This window comes from Corvus kubaryi, unplaced genomic scaffold, assembly GCF_017639235.1.
Source record: "Corvus kubaryi isolate FWS band 111438036 unplaced genomic scaffold, C.kubaryi_AGA036_p1.0 129, whole genome shotgun sequence".
NCBI classification, from domain to species: Eukaryota; Metazoa; Chordata; class Aves; order Passeriformes; family Corvidae; genus Corvus; species Corvus kubaryi.
The window spans coordinates 2,266,321-2,289,363 of record NW_024580664.1 but is presented as its reverse complement, the minus strand read 5'-3'; the positions used below and the strand labels follow the sequence as shown (position 1 = coordinate 2,289,363).

At 40.0% G+C, this 23,043-nt stretch overlaps 2 protein-coding genes and 1 non-coding gene across 5 annotated transcripts; 1 reads left to right on the top strand and 2 right to left on the bottom strand.

The window, feature by feature from the left end:
- Nucleotides 1-58: 58 nt before the first annotated feature.
- LOC121663812 (IKBKB interacting protein) lies at nt 59-7,871 on the top strand. Of its 2 annotated transcripts, none has more exons than XM_042026502.1 (4): nt 59-296; nt 1,617-1,843; nt 2,548-2,665; nt 3,553-5,829. In XM_042026502.1, exons 2-4 carry the CDS (start codon nt 1,641-1,643, stop codon nt 4,378-4,380), a joined length of 1,149 nt encoding a protein of 382 aa, XP_041882436.1. In that variant the 5' UTR covers nt 59-296; nt 1,617-1,640; the 3' UTR covers nt 4,381-5,829. The 2 variants fall into 2 exon arrangements, with proteins under 2 accessions (XP_041882436.1, XP_041882445.1); XM_042026511.1 differs by lacking the exon at nt 3,553-5,829 and adding an exon at nt 6,825-7,871 and having other exon boundaries at nt 107-296; nt 1,615-1,843.
- Nucleotides 7,872-13,290: 5,419 nt separating this feature from the next.
- Nucleotides 13,291-23,000, bottom strand: SLC25A3 (solute carrier family 25 member 3). 2 transcript variants are annotated; one of them, XM_042026536.1, is made up of 8 exons: nt 22,892-23,000; nt 22,584-22,740; nt 18,079-18,200; nt 15,435-15,614; nt 15,138-15,319; nt 14,268-14,440; nt 13,731-13,841; nt 13,291-13,619 (listed from the first exon to the last, which is right to left on the bottom strand). In XM_042026536.1, exons 2-8 carry the CDS (start codon nt 22,732-22,734, stop codon nt 13,459-13,461), a joined length of 1,080 nt encoding a protein of 359 aa, XP_041882470.1. In that variant the 5' UTR covers nt 22,735-22,740; nt 22,892-23,000; the 3' UTR covers nt 13,291-13,458. The 2 variants fall into 2 exon arrangements, with proteins under 2 accessions (XP_041882470.1, XP_041882459.1); XM_042026525.1 differs by lacking the exon at nt 18,079-18,200 and adding an exon at nt 17,802-17,923 and having other exon boundaries at nt 22,892-22,999.
- On the bottom strand, nt 14,740-14,979 carry LOC121664198. Its single transcript, XR_006015896.1, has one exon. It is a non-coding gene; the product is annotated as a small nucleolar RNA SNORA53 (small nucleolar RNA).
- Nucleotides 23,001-23,043: the final 43 nt, after the last annotated feature.

Genomic DNA, 23,043 nt, shown 5'->3' with positions numbered 1-23,043 from the left:
GGGCCGGCCCGCTCGCTGCCCGGCCGTCCGCCCGCCCGCTCGCTCGCCGCCGAACAAAGCCCCGCGCTCCCTCCCGCGCCGGCGCGGAGCCGCCGAGCCCCGGCTGTGCGTGCCGGGATCGCTCGCTCGCTCGCCTGCCCGCGGCGGCGGGCGGGCCCCGGACGTGGCGCGCCGGGCGGCGATGCGCCAGCCGCAGCCAGGGGAGGGGCCCCGGGGCCTGTAAACGTGGTGCCTGCGGGGCAGGGCGGCCCGGCCCGCCTCCGCCCGCCGCAGCTGAGGCCGGAGGAGCGCGGCGGGTACGGGCAGCGGCGGCGGGGGGACGAGAGAGAGAGAGGGGCCGCCAGGGTTGCTCTGGGTGGTCGGGCTTGCCGGGAGCCTCGGGGACGGAGGGGGCAGTGGGTCACTTTGGGTGCCGCGGGTCCAGCGCGGCCGGGGGTCCGGGAGGGTCTCTGGGGAGCTGCGGCTCATCCCTCTGTATCGCACCGGGCTGCGCGCTGAAGCCGTCCTTTTAAAGCAGAACTTTGCTTTTCTCTGTTAAACTCTTTTCCTAACAACTATTCAGATCTCTATTTTTTTTGCCTCCACTTTAACTTTGGTTGGTTGGGTTTTTTTTTTTTTTTTTTGGGAAATTAAAAACTTGTTTTTCTCCATATTTCAAGCTCAGAGCATGTTTCCTAGTACTGTGACTCAAACAGCTCTAAGGTACCTGCATGACAGATTAGATTTTAAACAATGCTTTTTACCCCTGTGACTTTGTAAGAATCTCCAAATATTTATATTTTGATATGTGACTAAGCGGTAATGCTGCAAAGCGATCTAACAAAACAGCACAACAGTTTGGTCTCAAATTATGCTAAAGCAACTTTGCCAAGGATCAAATCTATTTTGAGCTGTATGGTGGAAGCTTTTAGGCTTAAAACCTACACTCTGTACTTCACTTGGTTGGTTAAAATATGAGCTAGAGATTCATATTGCCTCAATCTATTCTGACCTTAATTTTATCAAGAAGAAGTTACAGTTTTTCTTTTTTCTAGAGGCATGATTTCACGAATCTTCTGAACTTTTCTATCATGACTTATTAACTGATGTTTGTGTTTTACAGATGACATGAAATCATTATAACAGAACTATTTCTAAATTAAAGCTTGATTTGCTATTATATTTTTTAAATTGATAAATTAACTTTCCCCTTTTAGTGTGGTGTAGGTAATATTTTTTAAATCTACAGGTAAAACACAAGGTCGTCAGTGACATTGCTGATGAACTTGTGACAGTCATCAGCTACAAACAGAAATATGCTTTTAATCCTTGTGATTTTACATATTTAAAATAGCTTATGCCACAGCAGATGAAATATTTCTGGAAAGGTGAAATTAGCTTAAGCTTGAAAAGCCAGTTCAGTTGGAAAAAACACGAAAGCAGTGCTCTGTAATACAGAAAGCTAGTGAAAGTATTATGATACTTTACAAAAGTTCACATAACTAGGAAGCATAGTAAACACCAAAAGAAACATTTTTGGGGATGTATTTGTGTACTTAAAGAGCAAAAGTTTGTGTTTGAGGATGTTTAAAAGTAAGAAGTAAAAACTAGTCCTTTCTGGTTTTTTTTTTCTAGCTCTCTCATTTGCTTCAGGCCACAATATGTCTGAAGTTAAGCCAAGGAAAAAAGGTATTTCTTCATCCAAGACCAACGAAGGTTCACAAAAAGCCGAGAAGCACAGTAATTATGGGAAGCTGGCAAGTCCCAGGACCAGCAATAATCGGAATTCTTTTTGGATGGACTCAAGAACAAGTTTGAGTATCATTTCTCTCATTTCTCTTGCTGTTTGCCTGGTGGTGACCTGGTAGGTAACTCTCTAAAGAGGGTTTTAGTATTTTCTTTTGTATTCTGTGGGCTGTTTGATATACATGTCACCAGAGTGCTTGGGCTAAATGCCTATAAACTTGTTAAAGCCAGAAGGATCAAGGAAAGAGTAGCAGTATTCACCAGCATGGAAACATTGGTGTGCAGTTACTATTACATTACTATAGAAGCTCCATCTGTTACATCGTGTTGAAGGTGCCTTGCTCATGAATTCTAAATAACTCCTTTGGAGACTACATCTACCTGAAGAGCAGCTTAGTCTGACTGTAAGTGCTCATTTGGCAGGCAGTAAATAATTCGACAGAAGAAGCGGAGTTCTCTGTAAATAATTTGCTCAGCAGTGTGATAAACTGTTCATCAGGTGGAGTCTTTAAGTAAAGGTCAAATATCTTTGTTAAAGATGTTTTAAAATATCTTAGCAGTATCAGTGCCTTAGTTACCTTAGCATGCAGTCTAACAGCAAAGACATCTACGGATGCTTCCTTGTTCCACCTCTTTTGGAACGTAACTCCAGTATCAAGACAGATCAACTTCATTAATTTTTTTTTCTGTCATGTATTGATCTAGCAAATTTTGTGAACACGAATTCCACCAGTAACTATTTGCTGTGAATCAGGTCCTGGAATACTTAACATATGCTAATTAAGTACTTATGTTTTCTGTTTATTTACTTGAAATTTGCAGGTTTCTATTTCAGCAGTCAGGCCAATTTGCTGATCTGGAAAGAAAGTACAATTTCTTACAGCAAGAAGCTGGAAAAATCCTGGATGTGGGAAATAAAGTAAACCTAATTTCTGAAAAGGTAATCATTAACATCTTAATTGGATAATCTTTGGTGAACATTTGTCATTGTTTTACTTCATTGTTATTTTGTTAGTTTAACTGACTGATTTAAAATAAGTTTTCATAATGTGTTTTACTTGCCTGTGAATAGGCCTTTAGAGACTGTTTCATGTGACAAAGCATGTCAATCCATGCCATTGTTCCAGTATGTGAATACAGTGGTTGTATATCAGTATTATTTTTCAGGAACGAAACTATTTTTAAGAACTTACATATATGCACATATTTCATTCTACCAGTCCTCTTTTCTGTGTGATTCTAACATACATTGATTTGAAGAAAATTTACAGGCATTTTGATGTAGCAGATCTGTTCTAATAATATGAAGACATAATGAAGTGATAGATAAGAAAATACAGTAGTAGTGAAACATGTATTACCATGTGTGACACTATCAAGTAGAAAAGCTGTGCTGGCTGCCGAATTATCCCTGATACCTCACAGATAATGATGGTAGCATGGCTCATGCCAGTGATTTTGTTTCAGCACTGATCTCAGAATAATGTCATTTATACATGATGTAATTTGTTTATTTATATACTGCACTTCAGATTGCAAAATGTTGCATGGGATTTACTGTATTTTGGACACCAAAAAAACCAAACATGGAAAATTGCATATATTCTATAGAAATTCAACAACAGACATACCTTTTTTCCATGACTTTTTCATGCTAGGTTAACCAACAATATTTTAAAGATGAAACATGGAAACGCATCATGGAGGAGCTTTGTAACAAGTACAGTGGCTTTTAAGGGACTTTATTCTCTCTTAATAAATGGAAATGGTTTTCTGTTCTTACTTTTGTTAAGTAGACACAGACATTGTTTTGTGTTGTAAATGCAGCTTGAGCCTTCTGAAAGTATCCTGCGGGAAGCTGCCTCATCCGTCTCTGTGATGACTGAGTTTGGGCAGGAAATATCTTCTCTTCATAACATCATAAATGATATTCAGAACAATGAACAGACTCTCTCTCTAAAGATGCAGAGCATTAATGACAAGTTCCAAAATGTTACAAATTTCTGGAGAAGCAGCCTGGATGAAATGAACACAAATGCTAGTGGTTTAAAATCCGAAGCAAAGTTCATACACACAGAAGTTACTTCTAAAATTAATGAAGTTGACCAAAGAATTAAATCCCTTTCAGAAAGAGTAAGAGATTTGGAAGACAGTACAGCCAGAAATATCAGAACACTAAAACTACAAGAAGATGATGAATTCTCTAGAGTTGAACAAAAGTTGAACTTGGATGCAAAGTCAGTTGAAAAGCTAGAAGAAGAACAGAATAGTCTGGTAGCCAAGGACACAGACCTGAATCAGAAACTTGCAAACTATGAACCTAAAATTGAGGAGTGCAAGACCCATTTGCCAACAATTGAAAATGCTATTCACTCTATTCTTAGACTGTCAAGTGAATTGCTTGGTATGGAGAAAAAGATACAGGAGTTGAAGACACAGCTGTACGCTGTGGAAAATGACATGCTGAAAACTGTTTCTGATACAGTGGCGATGCAGAAGGTTCTTGAAGGCCTACAGTCCAATGGCAGCATGTTCAAAGTGTGGTCTGAAATAGCTGTTCTAGAAACAGTGCCTGACATAACAGTATCTTCAAAAGCAGAAGAAGGAACTTTAGAAAGCTTTAACTTAGAAAATGACCACAATGGGGATCAGTGAATTTGGACTTAGGTTTTTCATTGATGAAAAAGCACTTGTTTGTAAATAATGTGATTTCAATGTATGTCAAGGATAGCTGAGGTATTGTCATTGATCTAAAGAGACATTGGAACAGCCTGAAAGGCTGAGGAAGAGGCTGGAGAGCAAGACAGTAACTTTGTTAAAGGAAAGGAATATTTTCTTAAATTAAGGATCATTTTCAGCTTATTTACTAAAATATCTTTTTTATTAAAAATTAATTTGAAGCAAAGAATTTAGATTTAAGGGGGGGAAAGGTCATATTTTTAGTTTATATTTAGTTTTCCCTACTTAGTTTCTTTTGTTGTTACTTTTTGTATTATGTTCCATGGACTTGTAACAGTGAACAATTAATCACTTATTTCTCAGTAGAGATAGCTGTAGCTTGCTTTTAATGTATTGTACACCGTATTGGTTTTGTGCTGCAGGAAAGCACTGAACACATTTTTAACAGCTGAAGCTTAGATACAACACCCTTACAGAAAATACTAGTGAAGTACCCCCTAATGAGAACCTTGTCTTGTTCTGGCATGTACAAGCAGCTGGTATTTACATAGCAGCTGTGTTACCATTTATTTGTTTGACCCCAAGGACCTGGCCTCCTTAGACCTCATTTCCAGCCTTTTCCAGCCTCCTAAAATCACTGGCATTGGTTTGTTCTGCCATTGAAGTCATTGAACTACACGTAGACTGAAGTTCTTATTAACAGATACTCCTGTTAGATTCTTCTTCCATCATTTAATTTACATGTTTGGCTTGGTCTGTCACTGTATTAGTGCAAGGGCTGTTTTGTTGGTTTTTTGGGGTTTTTTGGGGGGGCATGTTTTGGTGCTTTAGAAACAAAGTTTAACCTTTTCTTCTGTAGGATGTTCTTTGTTAGGCATTACACGATATGTCTGGTATTGCTCTGCATTTCAAAGGAAAAAAAATTAACAGTGTTGCTGACATTGTTTCCCAAAGTTTGCTGAACCAAGAGCTGCAAAAGTAATTAATGAAATCAGTGGAGTTACGTGCTTGGGGCCAGGGAATATCCAGTTTATCCACAGACCTACTTACACATGATGTAGTACTACCGAATAGGCCTGATAGTCATTTATTGAAATTTGGATCTCAGGGACAACATAAATCGTCTGCAGACTTACTGTCTTGATAATTTTGTATTTCTCAGGAAAGGAGATTGCTTAGTAGAAACAGTATGAACCCACAACATTTATGACTTAATCAGACCTAACTTGAATTATTCTGGGTTTGTACATTCATTTCTCTAGAACTCCACTGCAGTCTTCACTAAACAGGTAACACTGCCCATTCAAGAGACTATGAAACCAGTGTTTCTCAATGTTCTAAAGCTGTGTTGGTTTCATATAATTATTGCTTATGTATAAATTTCTGTTTACAGTCATATTCAAAATAAAAATATATTGTAGTGAATTTCCCTATCCTGGTACATAATCTAATTCAAAATAAACTGCTCCTTCAGAAAGGGTACAGAGTAAAGACTTCAATATTCCATGTGCTATTAGGAAAAGCTATTATATAAAGCAATGTTTTTTAAATACTTTTCACAAGTGTGTTCCAATTCTAGTGTTTCTACTTCGTATCTTTTTGGGGCAGCGTGGCTACATTGCCAGTGGTATGACCTCTAGTCTAATGTCTTTCATCAACTTCAACCCTATTGAAAGCTGAATATACAGGAAATTCAACATGAAATCCTCATCCTTAGAGGACATTAAGTAGGAAACAAGACAACTTTCCACAACCTAAATTTTGGTCTTTTACTTTTGAGCAAACAGTTCTGAGCTATTGAGGAATGACAAGCACTGTTGAAGAATTAAAAATATTTGTTTCTGTGATATTTTTACTATTAGTGTCCAGAAAAGAATTAGTATGAAACTAATTCTAGCCTCTTAGAATGTGTTTCAGTTTGCCTGTTCAATGTTTTTTTTCTCTCCAAGTTCTACCCTGACTTACTGGGGATTGAACAGGATTGTATCACTCAGGTAATTTCCTTTTTTCCTCTCAAATTTGAAAATCAAGATTTCCTAGTTCACTCTTTTATTTTCTTATGATTGGTTCAAGACAAAAATCCAGCAGTAGCATGAGTTTTCCTTCACTAAAATAGCTTCTATGGACACTTAAAAATTCCTATATATGGAAGAAGATTCCATTTGATGACTTGTGTTTCCAGAGGTCACCTTGGAAAGTCATGGAGCACCTTCCTGTAATTTTTTGTTGTAAGAGGAGAAGCACTAACATTTGTTACGTATACTGACCAGAAAAAAAAAAAATTGGTTGTGTTGTAACAGAAGTTTAGAGACAGGGTTTGCACTCAAATTGAACATCAGAATAGTAAGATATTTCATTAAAGTATAGCTTGAATTTTGACGTTGAGTTGTTAAGCTAGAAATATTTTTGTATCCCTCTAGTGTGAAAAGACTTGGAACTTAATGAAACAGCTGGAAGATCTTCACATAATTTCTCACATTAAATATCTCCAGGAAGATATTTATACAATGAAAACATGGTCTAGCAGCATAATTAAAAAACAAGAAGAACTGGAGAAGAATTTAACCAGCCTTTTTCATGCAGTTTCAAGCGCTGAACAGAATGCGGCTTCTGTAGCAAAAAACGTAACATTGACAATTGTGACAGTAAAAACTGACATAAGGCGCATTTCAGGCCTGGTCTCCGAAATGACTGCACTGACAGATTCTTTGCAAACACTAGAAGATAAAGTAGAAAAAGGTGAAAAGGCAACAGTAAAAAATATAGGTGACCTCCTTACCAGTAGCATCGACCGAAGTACCAAAATACAAAGCCTGGCATCCAGTAATGCAAGAAAAATCGAACAAATTAAGACAGCACTGTCTGAGTTAAGGAGTGATTTTAACAAGCATTCCGATAGACTTTTGAATCTTGAAGGTGACAGAGCAAAAGTTCTGAAGACAGTTACATTTGCAAATGATTTAAAACCTAAGATGTACAAAGTTAAAAAGGAGTTTGCCATCTTGGAGCCCTTAATAAATGACCTAACACTGAGAATAGGAAGATTAGTGGAGGAAGTGTTACGGCGGGAGAAGGAAATTGCTTTACTCAATGAGAAATTGGCCAATCTAACAAGAGTTCAAACCGAGATCAAGGATGCAAAGGATGAAATAACCAAGATTTCAGACATGAATTGATCACTGAAAGGCTGCTGCCTAAAGAACAGTGTTTGAGGACTGTTAACTCCATCATGTGTAGTACTGAGAAGACAGACAATATTTAAAGGCTTCCTTTAGAAGCACACCTGAACCTGAAATTTTTCCTATTCCTTTGAGCAGGACAGGAAAGTCATACTTATTTCAAGGGAGAAATAATAATGTGAACAAAAAACATATCTCTCTGCATGTATTTGTCTTTCTGAAGAATGACAGATGCTATATTTAATAAATTGCTTGTTTTGTACAATAAAGCAGTGTTAAAGCATAAAATTATGTTCTAAGCTTTAGAGTTTGCTTTCATGAAGAAAGCAGGACCCAAGAATGACAGCTCTCCAGTTTTGCTTTCCTGCTCCAAAAGAAGGAATAGAATTGTGGCTTTCAGCTAAACAAGAGGTAGTTGAACAGCAGTAGCACTTTGTCTCAATATATTCACTCTATGATTTTTGTAAACTGGGTTGTTTTTTAAATAGTATTTAACAGCGTAAATGCAGCAAAGCAAGAAATGTTCAGAACTATTGCTGATGCCGTGCAAAAGTTTGTCACATTTAGATGGAATCATTTGTGTAAGGCTTTGTGTGAGGCTTTGTAACTGTAAATCAAAATTACTGTGCAGCACTGTTCTGTCTTTAAAATACAGAACTATCTATAGGGACAATGCTCTGAAAGACCTATTGATGCTGCTGATGGCTTTATCCCAGTGTCACGGTGTCTGCTCAAGAATCCTAAGTTTTATTCATTCATTATTTCTTAAGTCTGTAAAATACTATAGTGAGCAGCAGAATTAGCAAAGAGAAGCCACTTACGTCCCAAAAGGCTACTGCTCTGAACTACTGGGACTATTTTGGTGCTGAAGAACAACAGAGCTGAGACATTTGAAAATGCAGCTGGCAGTAACAAGATAGTGGGAATGGTTTTAGCAGAGGAAGGTGGGGGAGGGAAGTGCACTAAATAGGAATAAAAATTACTATAAAGATCAATTAGAAGTGATACAGCAACTCAGAAAATGCCTGTAAATGAAATTATATCAAGAAGTGTAAGTATACAGTAAGGCCTGTGTAAGTTCTCAGTTGGCCATACCTGAACATCTTGAAACTACTAGACTCTTGATTGTATGGAAGATACAAGCATTCTTCTCCCCCACTATTCTCATCCTCATACACATTCCATGTCTTTTTGGGCTGCTTCACGTTGCTGGTCTTCTGTACCTTCTTTGCTTCTTTGCCCACAGTCAACCTCAAATACTTTGTTTAAGGCTTTTCTCTTTTTGGTATAGGTCCATTCCTACCTCCCCCTTTCTTTTACCTCTTTCCAGTCCACCTGACAAATGGCAAGAATAAACCTGTCAAAAGACAAGTTTTCCTAGAAAACATCCGCAGATACTGTACCAACCCCTGTCCCTTTGTTCTTCCACACAGTTCTTAAGTGAGCCCCTGAAAATAACCAAATGGCATTTGAAGGAGGCAGCAGAATTAAAGAACAGCCATGCTAAAGCATGCATTGCATATCATATCTGAAACAACGTATGTACACATGCACATACACCTTAGGAGTTGGAGGGTTATACAATAAATATTTTGTGGATTAAAGGCATCCCAGGCTACAGTAATTTTATTTACTTTGCTTTCAATTTTATGAATGCATCGTTTGTGGTCAGTAGCCAGTAAGAATCTGCAGAGGCAGAACTGGAGAACTGGTAGAGCAACATCTACACAAGTGATGTGGAAAATACATTCCAGCTGCACAGTTAATCTGAGTAGCCTTGACACAGCACAGGTCTGTCTGCATGAAAAGAGTACACTCACTCCTTGGAACATTAACCAGAAAACAAGCCAGGATAAACAACTGTGGATTTCACTTTCAACCTCCAAATTCTAGAACACATCTCCCAGTGAAAAGCTGAGTGTACAGTCTTGTGCATGGTCTCCAAGGTAAGTTAAGTGTGCAAAAAGTGTTACAGGACCATTCATTTCCCTTTGCCTTTAGAGGTATGCAGACCTCCCACCCTTCCTTCCCAGGAAGTGCAGGTCTAAAGCATTATAATCCTTTCAGAAATTTTTCTTGCTGCAAGCAAGACAAAAAAATTAAGTCACAAAGGTAAAGTTTACTTGGAAAAAATATTTTAGAATAATCTGTATCTATAAAGTTGTCACACCACCGTACTGACTTCAGCAGTAAGGCGAGCGATCAGAAACTCTCCCATAATCACCACAGGTATTGCAAATCTGTTTGCCCTTCAAGCACACATCTCCACTGTTCTAAAAAATGGAAGTTTTATAGTAGCTTAGTAGCTCTAAAGAGAGAAGCAGAGAGCTCTTTCTGCAGTGAAAAAGGTGAGCAGAGAGTGAGGTATTTTTCAAAAATTTAAAGCAGATTGGTAACCTTGCCTCCTTGTTTTAGTACTCTTAGTGCTGGGGAGAGTATCAGCTCAGGAAAACTGCAACCCCTTAGTTCATTTCTAGGGTCATGCAGTGATACTCTGCAATTTTATTAAATGATTGTGAGATTCAGGTAATAATGAAAATTACAGCTATGCTACTTAAAACAGATCATCCTATTGAGCCCAGCCTGTAGTGATATTCAGTCCATCTTTGCTTTCAGTTTAGTTTTCAGGTACAAAACTGGCCAATTAATATTCTTGTCAGCAACTTGAAAAAAACAACCCAAAAGCCAGCAACAGAATTAAGTGATCAATGATGAAAAATTACGTGAGCAAAGTAATCCCAAAACATTAAAATCTACTTTTACACACCAGAACGTCTGCTCAGCCAAGAATTTCGTGCTAGCAGTCTCTTTCTCCCCAGTACTGAGTTACAAAAATTGTATTCTGTAACAAGGCCATGCAGCTATTAAGCTCATCTACCCAAAGTACTCATATTTGCTATAAAAAAGCAGGATGTTTATTGTTTTCACTGTGAACTACATCATTTCTATGTAGAAATGTAAATGAGTTACAACTATTTGTATTATTACAGCCCATTTTAAAATGATATGCAACAGACATTTCCGCGAGTATCAGCAAGTGTCAGCACATTTCATCTGTAGTACAACCTGATACAAACACCATGTGCAAATGCACTTGTTATTCCGAATTTATGTATATGGTATGCTTTAAACAAAAAAGCTCAGCTCCAAAACCAGCAAGAAAGGATGTTTTCTCCTTCATAAAATATACACAAGCAGCATATACATAATCCATGTTTTACAGAGCACTTTGGGGTATAGTGATGGGTCTGGAGTTATCCAAGTTCAAAATGGGGTACCCCTTTTTGATGCAGGACTTTCCTTGCAATGGAAATGCAAATCCATCAAAAGCACCACTGCTCCATCTGAACCTTCGGAAAATGTACCAGGCATTATGCACAAAGCAGTTATCAATGACAAAGTTGACCTTTTAAATGCATCTTAATACTACATTTTTCCCACTGAAGCTTATTTAAAACACCAGCAGGAAACCCTTTAAGCAACCCCCTTTCCTAACAAGCATCTGAACAATCCTATGGCTGAATGTCAATGAAGCCGGCAGCTGCAAGGCAATTCTCTCCCCGTCTTGGGTTTTCCCCTGAAACACAACGCTGCAAGGAGCACTAAGTGTATTTTCCCTTTCTCAGTTACAGAAGGAGAACTGCTGGCTGCTCCTTGTAGTCTTATCTCAGATCTACCTAGATAAAATTATCTGAGCATCTTTAAAAAGATAATTTTAGGTCTACCCTTAAGCAATGAGAAAAGGGACTTAAGATTCTCTTATTATTGTACATATTTGTAACAACTGTGCAACACTGACTCAATCCTAGAGAAAAAATGTGCGATGTGCTCCACATATGTGCTCCACATATAGAATGAGAGTCTTGAGAAATTTAGCTCAGCACTAGCTTGCTTGACAGACTACCTCACTGCATGAGCCAAGCTTGTTTCACTCTTCTGCCAGGCTTAAAATTTGACAGACCACTTTCCCCAGGATTAGAAGGAACTTTCAGCAAACAAAGAAAAATCTACTGAGTTGAAACATGCCTCTAGAGAAACTGATATCCAGTATCACTTGATACACAAGTGACAGTTCTGCCTAGCAAGTTGCACCATACACACAACTTCAAACAGTCTTGATACAAGATCAAGTCATAGTAAAGGCTCTTCTCCAAGGAAGCTCTTACAAGCATTTAATGACTCATTAAATAATTCCAAAGGTTCCCATGCACAATGGGGAAACAAGGTTTGCATACTTTTAGCGTTAAATAATTTTAGTTCAACTACAAAGTACTTGTACAAATACTTTATTTAGACTTAGGGTATTGGACTTTGCTGTGTAATGCAAGCAGATACCAGCTGCTCTAAGAGTGCCTTTATTACTGTCATGGTGACAGGAAAATGGTGTCGTTTTAGCTTTTACTCCGCATTCTGAAAGGCAACAATTCAAAATAAGGCCCAGCTTCCTTATTTAGCATAATTATTCTAAATTTTGGAAGCTGGAGAGTTTTCCCAGGGGGTGAGATGCTCAGTGCTACAATAACAGGCACATCCAACTCCAGCAAGATGCAGCAGTCAGTACGTTTATGCCATTTCAATAGCACCTGCCAGATTTGTCCTTTTGGCTCCGAAGGAGCCGAGTAAAGAGGAAGAAGCAGGATAACATACGTGAGTGCCAAGCTAAGTTCAGTATCAACAGCACACATGCTGTAAGGCAGCATATCCACAGTTTTGCACAAAAACCACATCAGCTCCAGCTCTACTTTGTGAGCTGGATAGGGTGTAGTGATTCATCTGTGGGCTATTGAGCAGGTGAAATGCAGAAGGCAGCATGATCACCCTTCACTAAAAGACTCGAGAAAAAATTCAAGAACAAATACCTTAACATTGCCTCAACTGTCTCCTCTTGTGTGCCAAGGAGCATGTATTTCTTCACATCAATGTCCAAAAAACCTGGTATGGCTCCTTGTGCTGCAGAAATACATGGTTCAACCATAATTCAGTATTAATTTAATTCAGACAAAAAATAATTGAAATAAAAAACTACAGCTGTAGCAAATGTAGGGAGAAGTTTTTCAAACTCTAGGATAAAACACAAACCACTTTTATTTTACTGTAAAGCTGAAGTACACCATTAGTAGCGAAATATATTTTAAAATCTTTATTAACATCAGCTTTTCCCTAGTTAAGAGGTAGCAACTACTGTTTAAGTCCACAGGACAATCAGAAGGGCCAAGTTCTTTGGTGTGGTTCAAAGCCAACAGAAGCAGAAATTAGTCAGGTAAGTATAAGCTAAATTGGGATGACCATCCCAAGGCAGAAACAGCTCCAGTATGCATAAGGTTCCTTTTATCTCTGTGGGGAACACTGATACCATGACCACGATGCCCAATCAGACTCCAGTCTCATCTCAGCCATTCAGGAGTTCAGCTGTTCTACAGTAACAGCTTACTACAGGCAAATGATCAGTGGGCTCAAAGTGCACACGACTGCAGTTAATTTTCTGCAGTTCTGCAAGGACAGGTTCTTGGCACTTCTCTGGAAACAGAGAAAGCCTAATTTTAAGTGGAAGAGTAACATTTCTCTAGAGTTTCTAAACTGTGGAACAGGATATTTTTTTTTAAACTTTTTTTTGGGGGGGGGGAGAAGGGGAAGCCAGGAGAGTATTTGAAATATTTGCTACTATGAAATGAAGCTTACATATGCAGTAGTAAACAGACACTAAGCACTCTGTTTCTCATTTATTTCAGGCAATGACAGTGGTAGAATTTAAACCCTCATGTGAGATGAGGGCACAGCCAATAATGACATTGTATAGAGTTTGTTTTCTACATAGTCAAATATATAAAAGTTTCATGAAACTCATCACTGGGGCAGCCAGCAGTCCATGAGTTGTCTATTCAGTTAGACCAAGCTTCTTCTTCAGAGATTCTGGCATTTCAGGTGGAGGTGGGCGAGGAAGTCTGAAATAAACCTTGACAGAATCGTAGATGAACCACTGTAGTGCAGTCAGGGTACCAATCATGATGATACGAGCAAACAGACCCTTCCATACACCTGGAGAGCAAACCATAAAGCATGAGCAGCATAAAATGGCATGAAAAAAACTAAATCCTCTCCAAAACACCAAAAACACTTGATCCAAAATACATGAAAGTAAGAATGTACCTTTGAATCCAAGCCTCATAAGAACCTGTGAAGCTGAGCTGCCCTTTTCTTTGTTCAATACAGACACCACAGAGTCAGCAGGATGGGAAACAATTGCACAGAACACACCAGCTGAAAGAATAATTTGACATTAGTTCTGTGATGTTTTAGCTGTACCATTACTGGACACACTAAGTACAACCAGCTGAAACTTCTGAGCAGAAGAAAACAACCAGAAGAAAACTTGTGAATCTTTGGATACTGAAAATCCCCCTTCCATCCAAATTTCTCTTACCTTCCCAAGACTGAAAAAGATGCAAATTTTCACTTAAATCAGCTGTAGTTTCTAAATGTGGCCATCAACATTGGTTAAGAGTAGTGTCCTATTACAGACCCATTTTCCCCTAACAGACTGATTATAGTTATTTCTCCTCCACATTTTGAAGTTGCAAGTAAATTCTCCCATGTTAGTGACATCTGCTTAATATTCTGAAAAGCAACAGGTCCCTAGAGTTGCAGTAATCCATTAATGAAGTGTAGGACTTGAAGATTCCTTACCAATATAGCCTGCAATAAATGTGACTACCAGCTGTTCTCCTTTTGTACATTCGCTTCGTGGCTTGGGCACAACGTACTTGTAGAGAGCTTCAACAGTACGTTCAAAGCAGGCAAATTTCATCATTGTGTATGGAATCTGTCTCATCCACAGCGGAGCAACACCTTTATAGAAACTTAATCAGAGAAGAGACAAACTCAGTTTCATTTTCTTCAGTATTTAAGGTATATTTCTAACCTGAAATAAATTTTTTATGGCTGCTATTGTCAAGAATACAATTTCTTCATACCGACCTGTAATGCAGTCAATACCTACAGAAAATTAAGTTGTATTCATTCCTGAGTACTACCTTAAAACAGCAACATGAATAGAAATTTTCCCGGTCCCCAGGCTGCACAGCAGTTTCTGTAGTCACTTTTCAGATTACAGTGCACTGCAGCAATGTAGTACTGATACTACCAGTGCAGTAATGCCATTGTCTGCATACCAGCCAAGTCCTGATAGTGAGACATGACCTGTACATCTACAGCCACTTCTATCAGAACAGAAAGCTAACATGCAGTTATATTACTCTCACATGCCAATGACTCAAGCATCTTTGACTGTACAACCAGAAAGTTGCTGAATATCTCTGAGTGGAACTGCTAGAAACTGAAGTTATCCAGCAGAACTCAGCACAAAGATACTCACAAAGATGGATCTAAGGAGCATGTGGAATTAACAGTTCAGCACAAATTGCCTGAAGTGTGTTATCTTGAAATACAAAGACCAAAGTATTACAAACTAAGGCCAGAATTAGTTATAGCAGCAGTTCTTCATTAACAAAATGTACTGAACATCAAGAATTTCAATTAAAATGAAGAGATGCTTACGCCCAGATGCCTTCTTCTGCAAACATTTTGGGTAAAGCCTGCCGTAGAGTGTTCGCATATCCAGGCTGTGTCTGAATACGAACTTTAGCAGCTTCCATTGGAGCCAGAGCAATGTCAGCAAAAAACTCCGCACTGGCAGATGCGGCTAAATATAGCGAAGTACGCCACAAATAGGCATTTTCCTGAAATTCATTTAAACATATTTTTATTAATAAATCATGCCTTTGTGATTACTCCTTATCACTAATACTATTATGCTGCAGACATATAGCTTTACATAAAACATTTAAGGCTTACCTCTCCCAGCATGTTGCCATACAGGATTTTGAAAACTTCATAGAAACCAAATTTACAAAGCCCTTGCATGGAATAGCCAATAAAGGTTGGAGCCCATCCCTTAGCCAAGCCACGAACACCATCTTCCTTGATTGTCACTGAAAATCCATTGAAGATGCTCTTGTATTTTTGTGGATCAACCTAAAGAGAACAGGCAGTTAAATGTTTGAGAAAGCTTACTATTTTCCTTCTCACACCCCCATCCAAAATTTTTAGTTTTTAAATTCCTCAGACATCCGGCTTCCCATAATTCCCTGGACAGATGATGTACTCACCACAAAGTTACACTAACGTAACCATAATGGTTACTTGCTAATCTCAAACCCTGACTTATTTTAACAGCTGGTATGTTCCCCAATACTCAGAAACCACCAAACTGAATTTTGTTTTACTTCAATTCTTCAAATTAACAATGTGACTGTAATGAAAAGATTTACTGAAATCCCTGTTCTAACACTGTAAATGGTGCACTGGTACAACTATGGATAGGTCAGATCTTTTAAAAAGTTAATGGGTCCTGTCAGCAATCTCATCTACTTTACACACTAAACCTATGTAACACCCAAGCACTGCCAGAAACATAATGATTCACCTGTTTACTAATCAGAGGTGGTTGCTTTTCCTGTGTGATCTCTCCACATAGTCAGACTAAGACAGATGGAGCAAAGCAGATCGAAGAGTATTCAAGAACTTCTACATTTGTACTTTGACTTGGCAATAAAGGCTACACACAAATTGTTTTCTGCCCACAAAATTTTAAAAAGACTGACTTAAATAATTTTGTTTCAGGTGAAAGGAAGTAATTTAGCAGAAACTTTTTAACAGGTAATTAAGTCACATCCCACTGTTACTTTTCATATTTGACATCATCCCACATTTCCTCAGAGGATAAGAAGATATCAAACTGGATGCCAATCAAAGCTTTCAGAAAGAGCTATGGGACGTGCATGCCAACCTGCACTGGCCAGTATTTTTGTCTTGCAGTCTAGGAATATACTTGAGATCTAGTTCACCTAAATATGTCAATTTTAAAAAGACATAATTTTAGAAAATTGGATATTTAATCGGGCACTGTAAAATGAGACTATGTTCAAGTCAGAACCATGCTTAGTTATTAGGTGTGTAACAGGTGTCCTGTTTTCAGTTAAACCATGGCAAAGGTGACCTCTTCTTAAAAAGACATGAGAGGGCAGGCAACAGTTTCTTCTGGAGAACTTAGGAAGGATTAGTAACATGCTCTGTACTGGATCTGTAAAGAGATAAATGCTGACAGGTTTTACAAGATCACACCTGGAATGCACATGGAACCCTCCTCCTGAACCTCCCTCTAAGTGCTGGAGAGTGAAGGGGCAGTATCACCACCCTTACAATGTAATAAAACGGAACACTGAGCACGTCTGATGTGTTACAGATTTCCTAGTCTGAGACCAGAATTTCAGGTGCTCTCAAGAATGTGAAAAAGCCTCTCTGGTAAACATTGTTAAATAAAGGCCATTCAGAAGAACACAATTTTGAAGAATAGCACATGCATACTCCTAGTGTGATGAGGAGGTTTGACTAATTCATAGTTCTCTCCTTATTTCAGAAGTTCTATAATTACAAAATGGCCATTCTTATAATCAGTGTCAGCCTATGCAACAGCCTATGCAATACTGTATTTCCAGAAATTTACAAGTGTGCTTTAATTTGCTTCATTCTTGCAGAGTTGCCTGAATAAATCCACTAGTATGTTTTCATTCATGGCTGTTCACAGGATGATTTTAATGTGTCATAAATGCAATGCAATGATGTTCCTTTCAGTTTAATCAAAAACCACTTCAAGGAAAGCAGTCGCAAGCACTGAGGGCCTTCCTGATACCAAATCAAGTTTTAGCCACGCTTCTCAAAGTGGCATCATTAGAAAATATCCAATCCATAAGCCATGCATTGATATCCACAGTATTAATGGATCAAATTACACATGCATGTCACTCCAGGCTAGAAAACGCAGATCCAAAAGATACTATTTCATTACTCCAAAAGCACTGTAACAGTGCTGGACAGCCAACCAGCCAGCAGAGTAACACTGTGGTGGGTGCCTTTTAGCAAATATAGTCAGTTAAACATACCTTAAATGCTGTCAAAAACAATTCATCCAGATTATCCTTAATACCTTTACTTCTCTTGAAAGTGGTATTTTGCTAGTCTTACAGCAGTAGATTTGATAAAGCAGCGTTCAAGTTTACTTGCTTCTTGTCATCCACAAAATACTGCATCCCTACTGCAAACTCTTAATATGCTGGCTAGATAGAAAATAGAAGTTCAAGAAATGTTTAAGTTTATACAAACCTGCATACGACATTTCACTAAATCCAGAGGTACGACACCAGTGTGTGTCAGGCCACAACTTAGGACCCCACCAACGCCACAGAGAGCATAAAACTTGAGTGAGCCATATTCACAACTGTATTCTGCAGCAAAAAAAAAAAGACACACCATGCTTTTATATAAGCTCCATGCACTGCTGGACAGTGATGTCCCAGGTATATTTTATGTTTCCAATTCATTAGTAATTAAATATACCACACTAAACATGCTCTGTCATCACATAACATGCAGAACAAACCTGCATTCTGCATTTAACCAGGTCTAGAGGAACCAGTGCTGTATGTGTTGTTCCACAGCTAATAATCCCACCAAGACCACAAAGGAGAAAGAATCTGTTTGAGCCATATGCACAGCTGTATTCTAGTTAATTGGAAAAAAAATACATATATATGATCAATCATAAATGGTAACAATGATCAGAAAAGAAACAAAACTAAGGGCTACTTTCCCAAAAGTATTAAACTGAAATAATCTCCCATGCTGCATTATTTGACTATACAGTGTTATAATGAAAAATAATACTTTTGCTTCAAATTAAAACAGTTTGGACTGACAAGATTTTATTCTAAGTCTTCCAAATTGAATTTGTCCCTTTAAATAAGCGAAGGAAGCAACAGTGAAGTTTTAGCTCACAGCACACTTAAACCATATAAAATCCCAGAAGTTACTAGCAGAAATTATGACTCAAAATTGCAAAGACTAACAATTTCTTATATCCAGGAATTAAGGAAGAATAGTATTCCTTTAGTACTCAAAAGACAAAGCTTCTTTTGTTAAATATTCTATGACAGTTTAACTTCTGTATTTAAGTAGAGACTATAAAAATCTACAATATCAGTGTTGGAGATATGCAGATATATTTTCTGGTGTTATTCACATTATTTATACAGCTTTTAAAAAAATTTTCTTTCAAATACAGTATCTCAAGTGCTTGTTTGATGAAATTGCAGATTGCTGTTTTTTGCCCCACTGAATGCTTGTACACAAGGTTCATTAAAGAATCTTTCAGACAACAATTGATCAAGGGATACTTCACATGCACTGTTCCATACAGTGTATATACTGTGGAAAAAACCATCCAATTTTAAAACAACAAGTTATTACTTTTCACATATTCCTATACAGCAAAGTTACTGGAGCTGGAAAAAAAGAATCCCTTTTCTTCTTTCATTTCTGAAAAAGCTACAGAGGGATCAGTGAGTGCAAATAGAAAACACTCAAATTTACAACAGTACAAAATAAGCATACAGTAGCAGCACAGGTGTAATACTTAACATTTTAAATGCATAAGTAAAACTAATATACTGAATAAACATACAGAAAATAATATACTATGCAAAAATATTCCCAAAAGTAGAAAGGCTTAATCTTTTGCTACTAAATCTACTGGTGTCACTTCAATATAATGAAATAGACATTAAAGTGTTACAACTTAATAAGAACTATCTCCACGAAACACTAATGAAAACTAAAAGCCAGCAAAAGCCTATCTTATGCAGAGCTTCTTTGCCCAATCTATCTGGTTATGAATTCAAGAGAAATAGACAATGATGTTCAACAGCATCAACAGAGCAGCAGGTAACACTAGCAGGCTTACCCAGCTCATAACTTTGCTATTTTAAAGGCACTCCTTCCCACAAGTGTTCCAGATTCTACATTACATTTTACAGTTACATTTTTCACCTTACTCTTAAAAACTACCAAAACAATAAAGTTTTCTTTATTCTAAAATAATAAATATCAAATCACAGATGACATAGTGAACCTAAGGTTAAAGCTGAAAGTCAGTTATCAGAATAACTTATCTTTAACTGAGACACTGCTAAAGACTGGAAATATGCTGATCTGGGACTTACACATCGCTCCGAGATAGCTTGGCTATGCTAGCAGATTTGCAGACAGCAGAAACAGTCTGTTTATGACTTTCCAGAATGGCTGGTTAAATACACACAGCCCAGGCTTTCTATGCAGGTGTAATCAGAGAACAGACTCTAGGTCTGTTTGGGGCAGCTCTGTCTAGCTGTGTCTTTGTCCAACAGCACAACAGCCCTGCACCTGCTACTGTGCTGCCCAGATTCCAGAACTGTTTGTTCACACTGCCCTTCTTTAAGTAATTTACTGTTAGAAGTCATATTCCTCAACTGAGAGGGATAAACCTATACAGTAGCCACAGAAAAGTAGAGTTTTATGTATGTGCTGTATTACGATGCTATTCAGACTGACCTGACAGCCTAGTCTTCAAATACAGTAATTTAGAAAGCCAGTATCAATTAGGCTTGAGCTCCTTAGAGGTGCCTAGGTTTGTAGTGGTACAGTACTATTAGGAAAATAAAGCTACAGATGATCTTGGACTTTCAGAAGTAGAGTTAAATTTCTTAAAAACCATAACCTAAGAAGAGAACCAGCTGACCACGTAGTACAGAGAAGACAGTCATTCTCACATACCCAGGGACTGATTTAAGACAAACACCCTTAACCTACTCAAGTATAAACATACAGCATAAAAATATGCCTACTCTGTTGAGACAGCTACATCGTAACTACTTCATATCTCTGCTTCCCATTTGACACATTAGCAAGGACAAATTCCATGAGCTGGTCATAAAATACTTCATCTCTGAGCTGTGTTGTGGCTGATGCCCTGAGCTGATCTCAGAAGGTCGTGTAGCTTGTACTGACTTTGTGTGACCTTGTGCAAGTTCAGATATCTTCTGCACTGTGTTAGGTTCTCAACACAAAAGCCAGAGAACCAACTGGTACATGAAATAATGAACTCAGCAGAAAAGATTACAAAGACTGAAAAACTGGCCACCTTTGACCACAACTGCCCACAAACAGGATGAAGATTAAGCATAATGCTTTAAAGAAGTAAGTGCACCTACTGAATATATTTAGCATACCAAAGAGTGATTTAGGGCTTTAGTTAGCTGGCAGCAGGATTACTACACTGAAAGCTGCAAATAATTTGTTGAAAACTTTATAAAATCTAACCTGTCTCTCTTTCATGCATTATATGAATGCTCATGTAAGTGCACTAAAATACTTCAATAATCATGTTACTTCAGAAGAGATAGCCTGCTGAAAGCAATTCTTTTTTTTTTAAAGTAAAACCAGAGAGATGCTTTTAAGTTATCGACGGCTTAAAAGAATTAAAATTTTAATATCCACCTCTACTACTGTGCATTCCTTCAGATGGACCTCAACAGGTTGGAGAGATGTGCAGAGAGGAACTGTGTTAAAGTTTCACAAAGGCAAATGCAGGGTCCTGTACCTGGGGAGGAACAGCCCCATGAACCAGCACAGGCTGGGGGCTGACCTGCTGGAAAATGGCTCTGCAGAGAAGGACCTGGGGTCCTGCTGGACAGCAAGCTGTCCATGAGCCAGCAGCGTGCCCGTGTGGCCAAGAAGGCCACTCCAATGGTATCCTGTAATGCATTAGGAAGAGCACTGCCAGCAGGTTGAGGGAGGTGATCCTGCCCCTCTACTCAGCCCTAGTGAGGCTACATTTGGAGTGCTGTGCCCAGTTCTGGGCTCCACAGTACAAGAGAGACATGGAGCCCCTGGGGTGGGTCCAGCAAAGGGCAACAAAGATGGTGAGGGGACTGCAACACCTCACTTATGAGGAAGGGCTGAGGGAGCTGGGTCTGTTCAGCCTCAAGAAAAGACGACTGAAAGGGGACCTCATCGTTGTCTGTAAGTACTGATGGGAGGGTGCCAAGAGGATGGAGCCAGGCTCTTCTCAGTGGTGCCAAGCAGGACAAGAGGCAATGGGCAGAAACTGATGCACAGGAAGTTCTGTCAAGATATAAGGAAGAACTTCTATACTGTGGTGACCATGCACTGAAAGAGGCTGCCCAAAGAGGCTGTGGAGCCTCCCTCCCTGGAGATACTCAAGAGCCATCTGGACACAATCCTGTGCAATCTGCTCTAGGACGACCCTGCTTCAGCAGGGAAGTTGGACCTGTGAGGATGATGATGACTCACTGTGGTCCTTTCCAATCCTACCCATTCTATGATACTTCAAGTACCATCAAGGTCTGACCTTCAGAAGTCCAAAAAGTGACTTGGAAGCATACGGGAAGCACTCGCACTTAACTCTAAAGTGCATCCCTATATCTTAAATAGCAAGTTATCTGGTGTATGCCCCACAACTAGTAAAAAGAAAAAAAGAACTAAAAAAGAAGAGCAGCAAGCACCCCTAATGTATCTAGAGACTCAGATGCCCAGCTATAAATAAACTAGTGAAAAAAAAATAAGAGAAAAATGGATAAAGGATGGGAGGGATGATCTTTTGAATCCAAAGAGTCACTCACTGCTCTTCTCCACCGATGAAAGAAGTACAGACCTACAACCTCAGTGCCCGAGGCTGCAGACCCTGCCTTACCAGAAGTGCTCTTTGCCCTCCAAAACAGAATCTCTGGGGGTCTCTGTGATTACTCTGCACTAGAACCTTCCCGTGTCCTTTCCCGGCAAGCCCGGATCCCTCCTGCCCCTCAGCACAAACCACCGGGAAAGCGGAAGCACTGCCAGCGCCTCCCCCGCCCGTGCCCTTCCTCGTCCTCCAAGCGGGCGCGTAGGCCCAGCGCCGGCCCCTCCCGGCCCGGCCGAGCCCCGCTTGAGCGCTGACCCTCCCTGCGCCGCCCCGGCGGGCACAGGCCCGTGCTGGCGGGGACAGCGCAAGCACCGCCGCCCCGGACGCCCACGGGCCTCGCCTCCGCCGCGGCCCTTCCGTCCCGCTCTCACCTTCGTCGGCGGACGCGGCCGCCAGGCCCCGCCGCGTGGCGGGCGCCTCCGCGGGCTCCGCTGTGCGCTTCCTCACGCCGTCCTGCACCAGCTGGAAGTGCGGCGCGTAGAACGGGTTGTGCCGCGCGAGCGGCGCGATGGACGAGAACATGGCGACCTGAGGCGGGCGAGAAGAGCAGAGCGACGTGGGACCGGGAAGCCCCGGCACGGCGCAGCCGCCGGACCCCGGCCCCCCACCCGCAGGCGGCCCTGCCCCAGGCCTGAGCCTGGTCCCCAGCGGGCGGGCGGCCCGCGCCGCCCCGACTCACCTCGCAAGATGGAGCCGCTGCGGCAGAGGCTGAACGCGGGCCCCGCGCCGTCACCTTGTCCTTCGCCGCGCCGGGGGCGGGGCCGCCGCACAACGACCCGCGCCGCGATTGGCGGAGGCGCCACGCCAACCGCCGCGCACGCGCGGCCACCG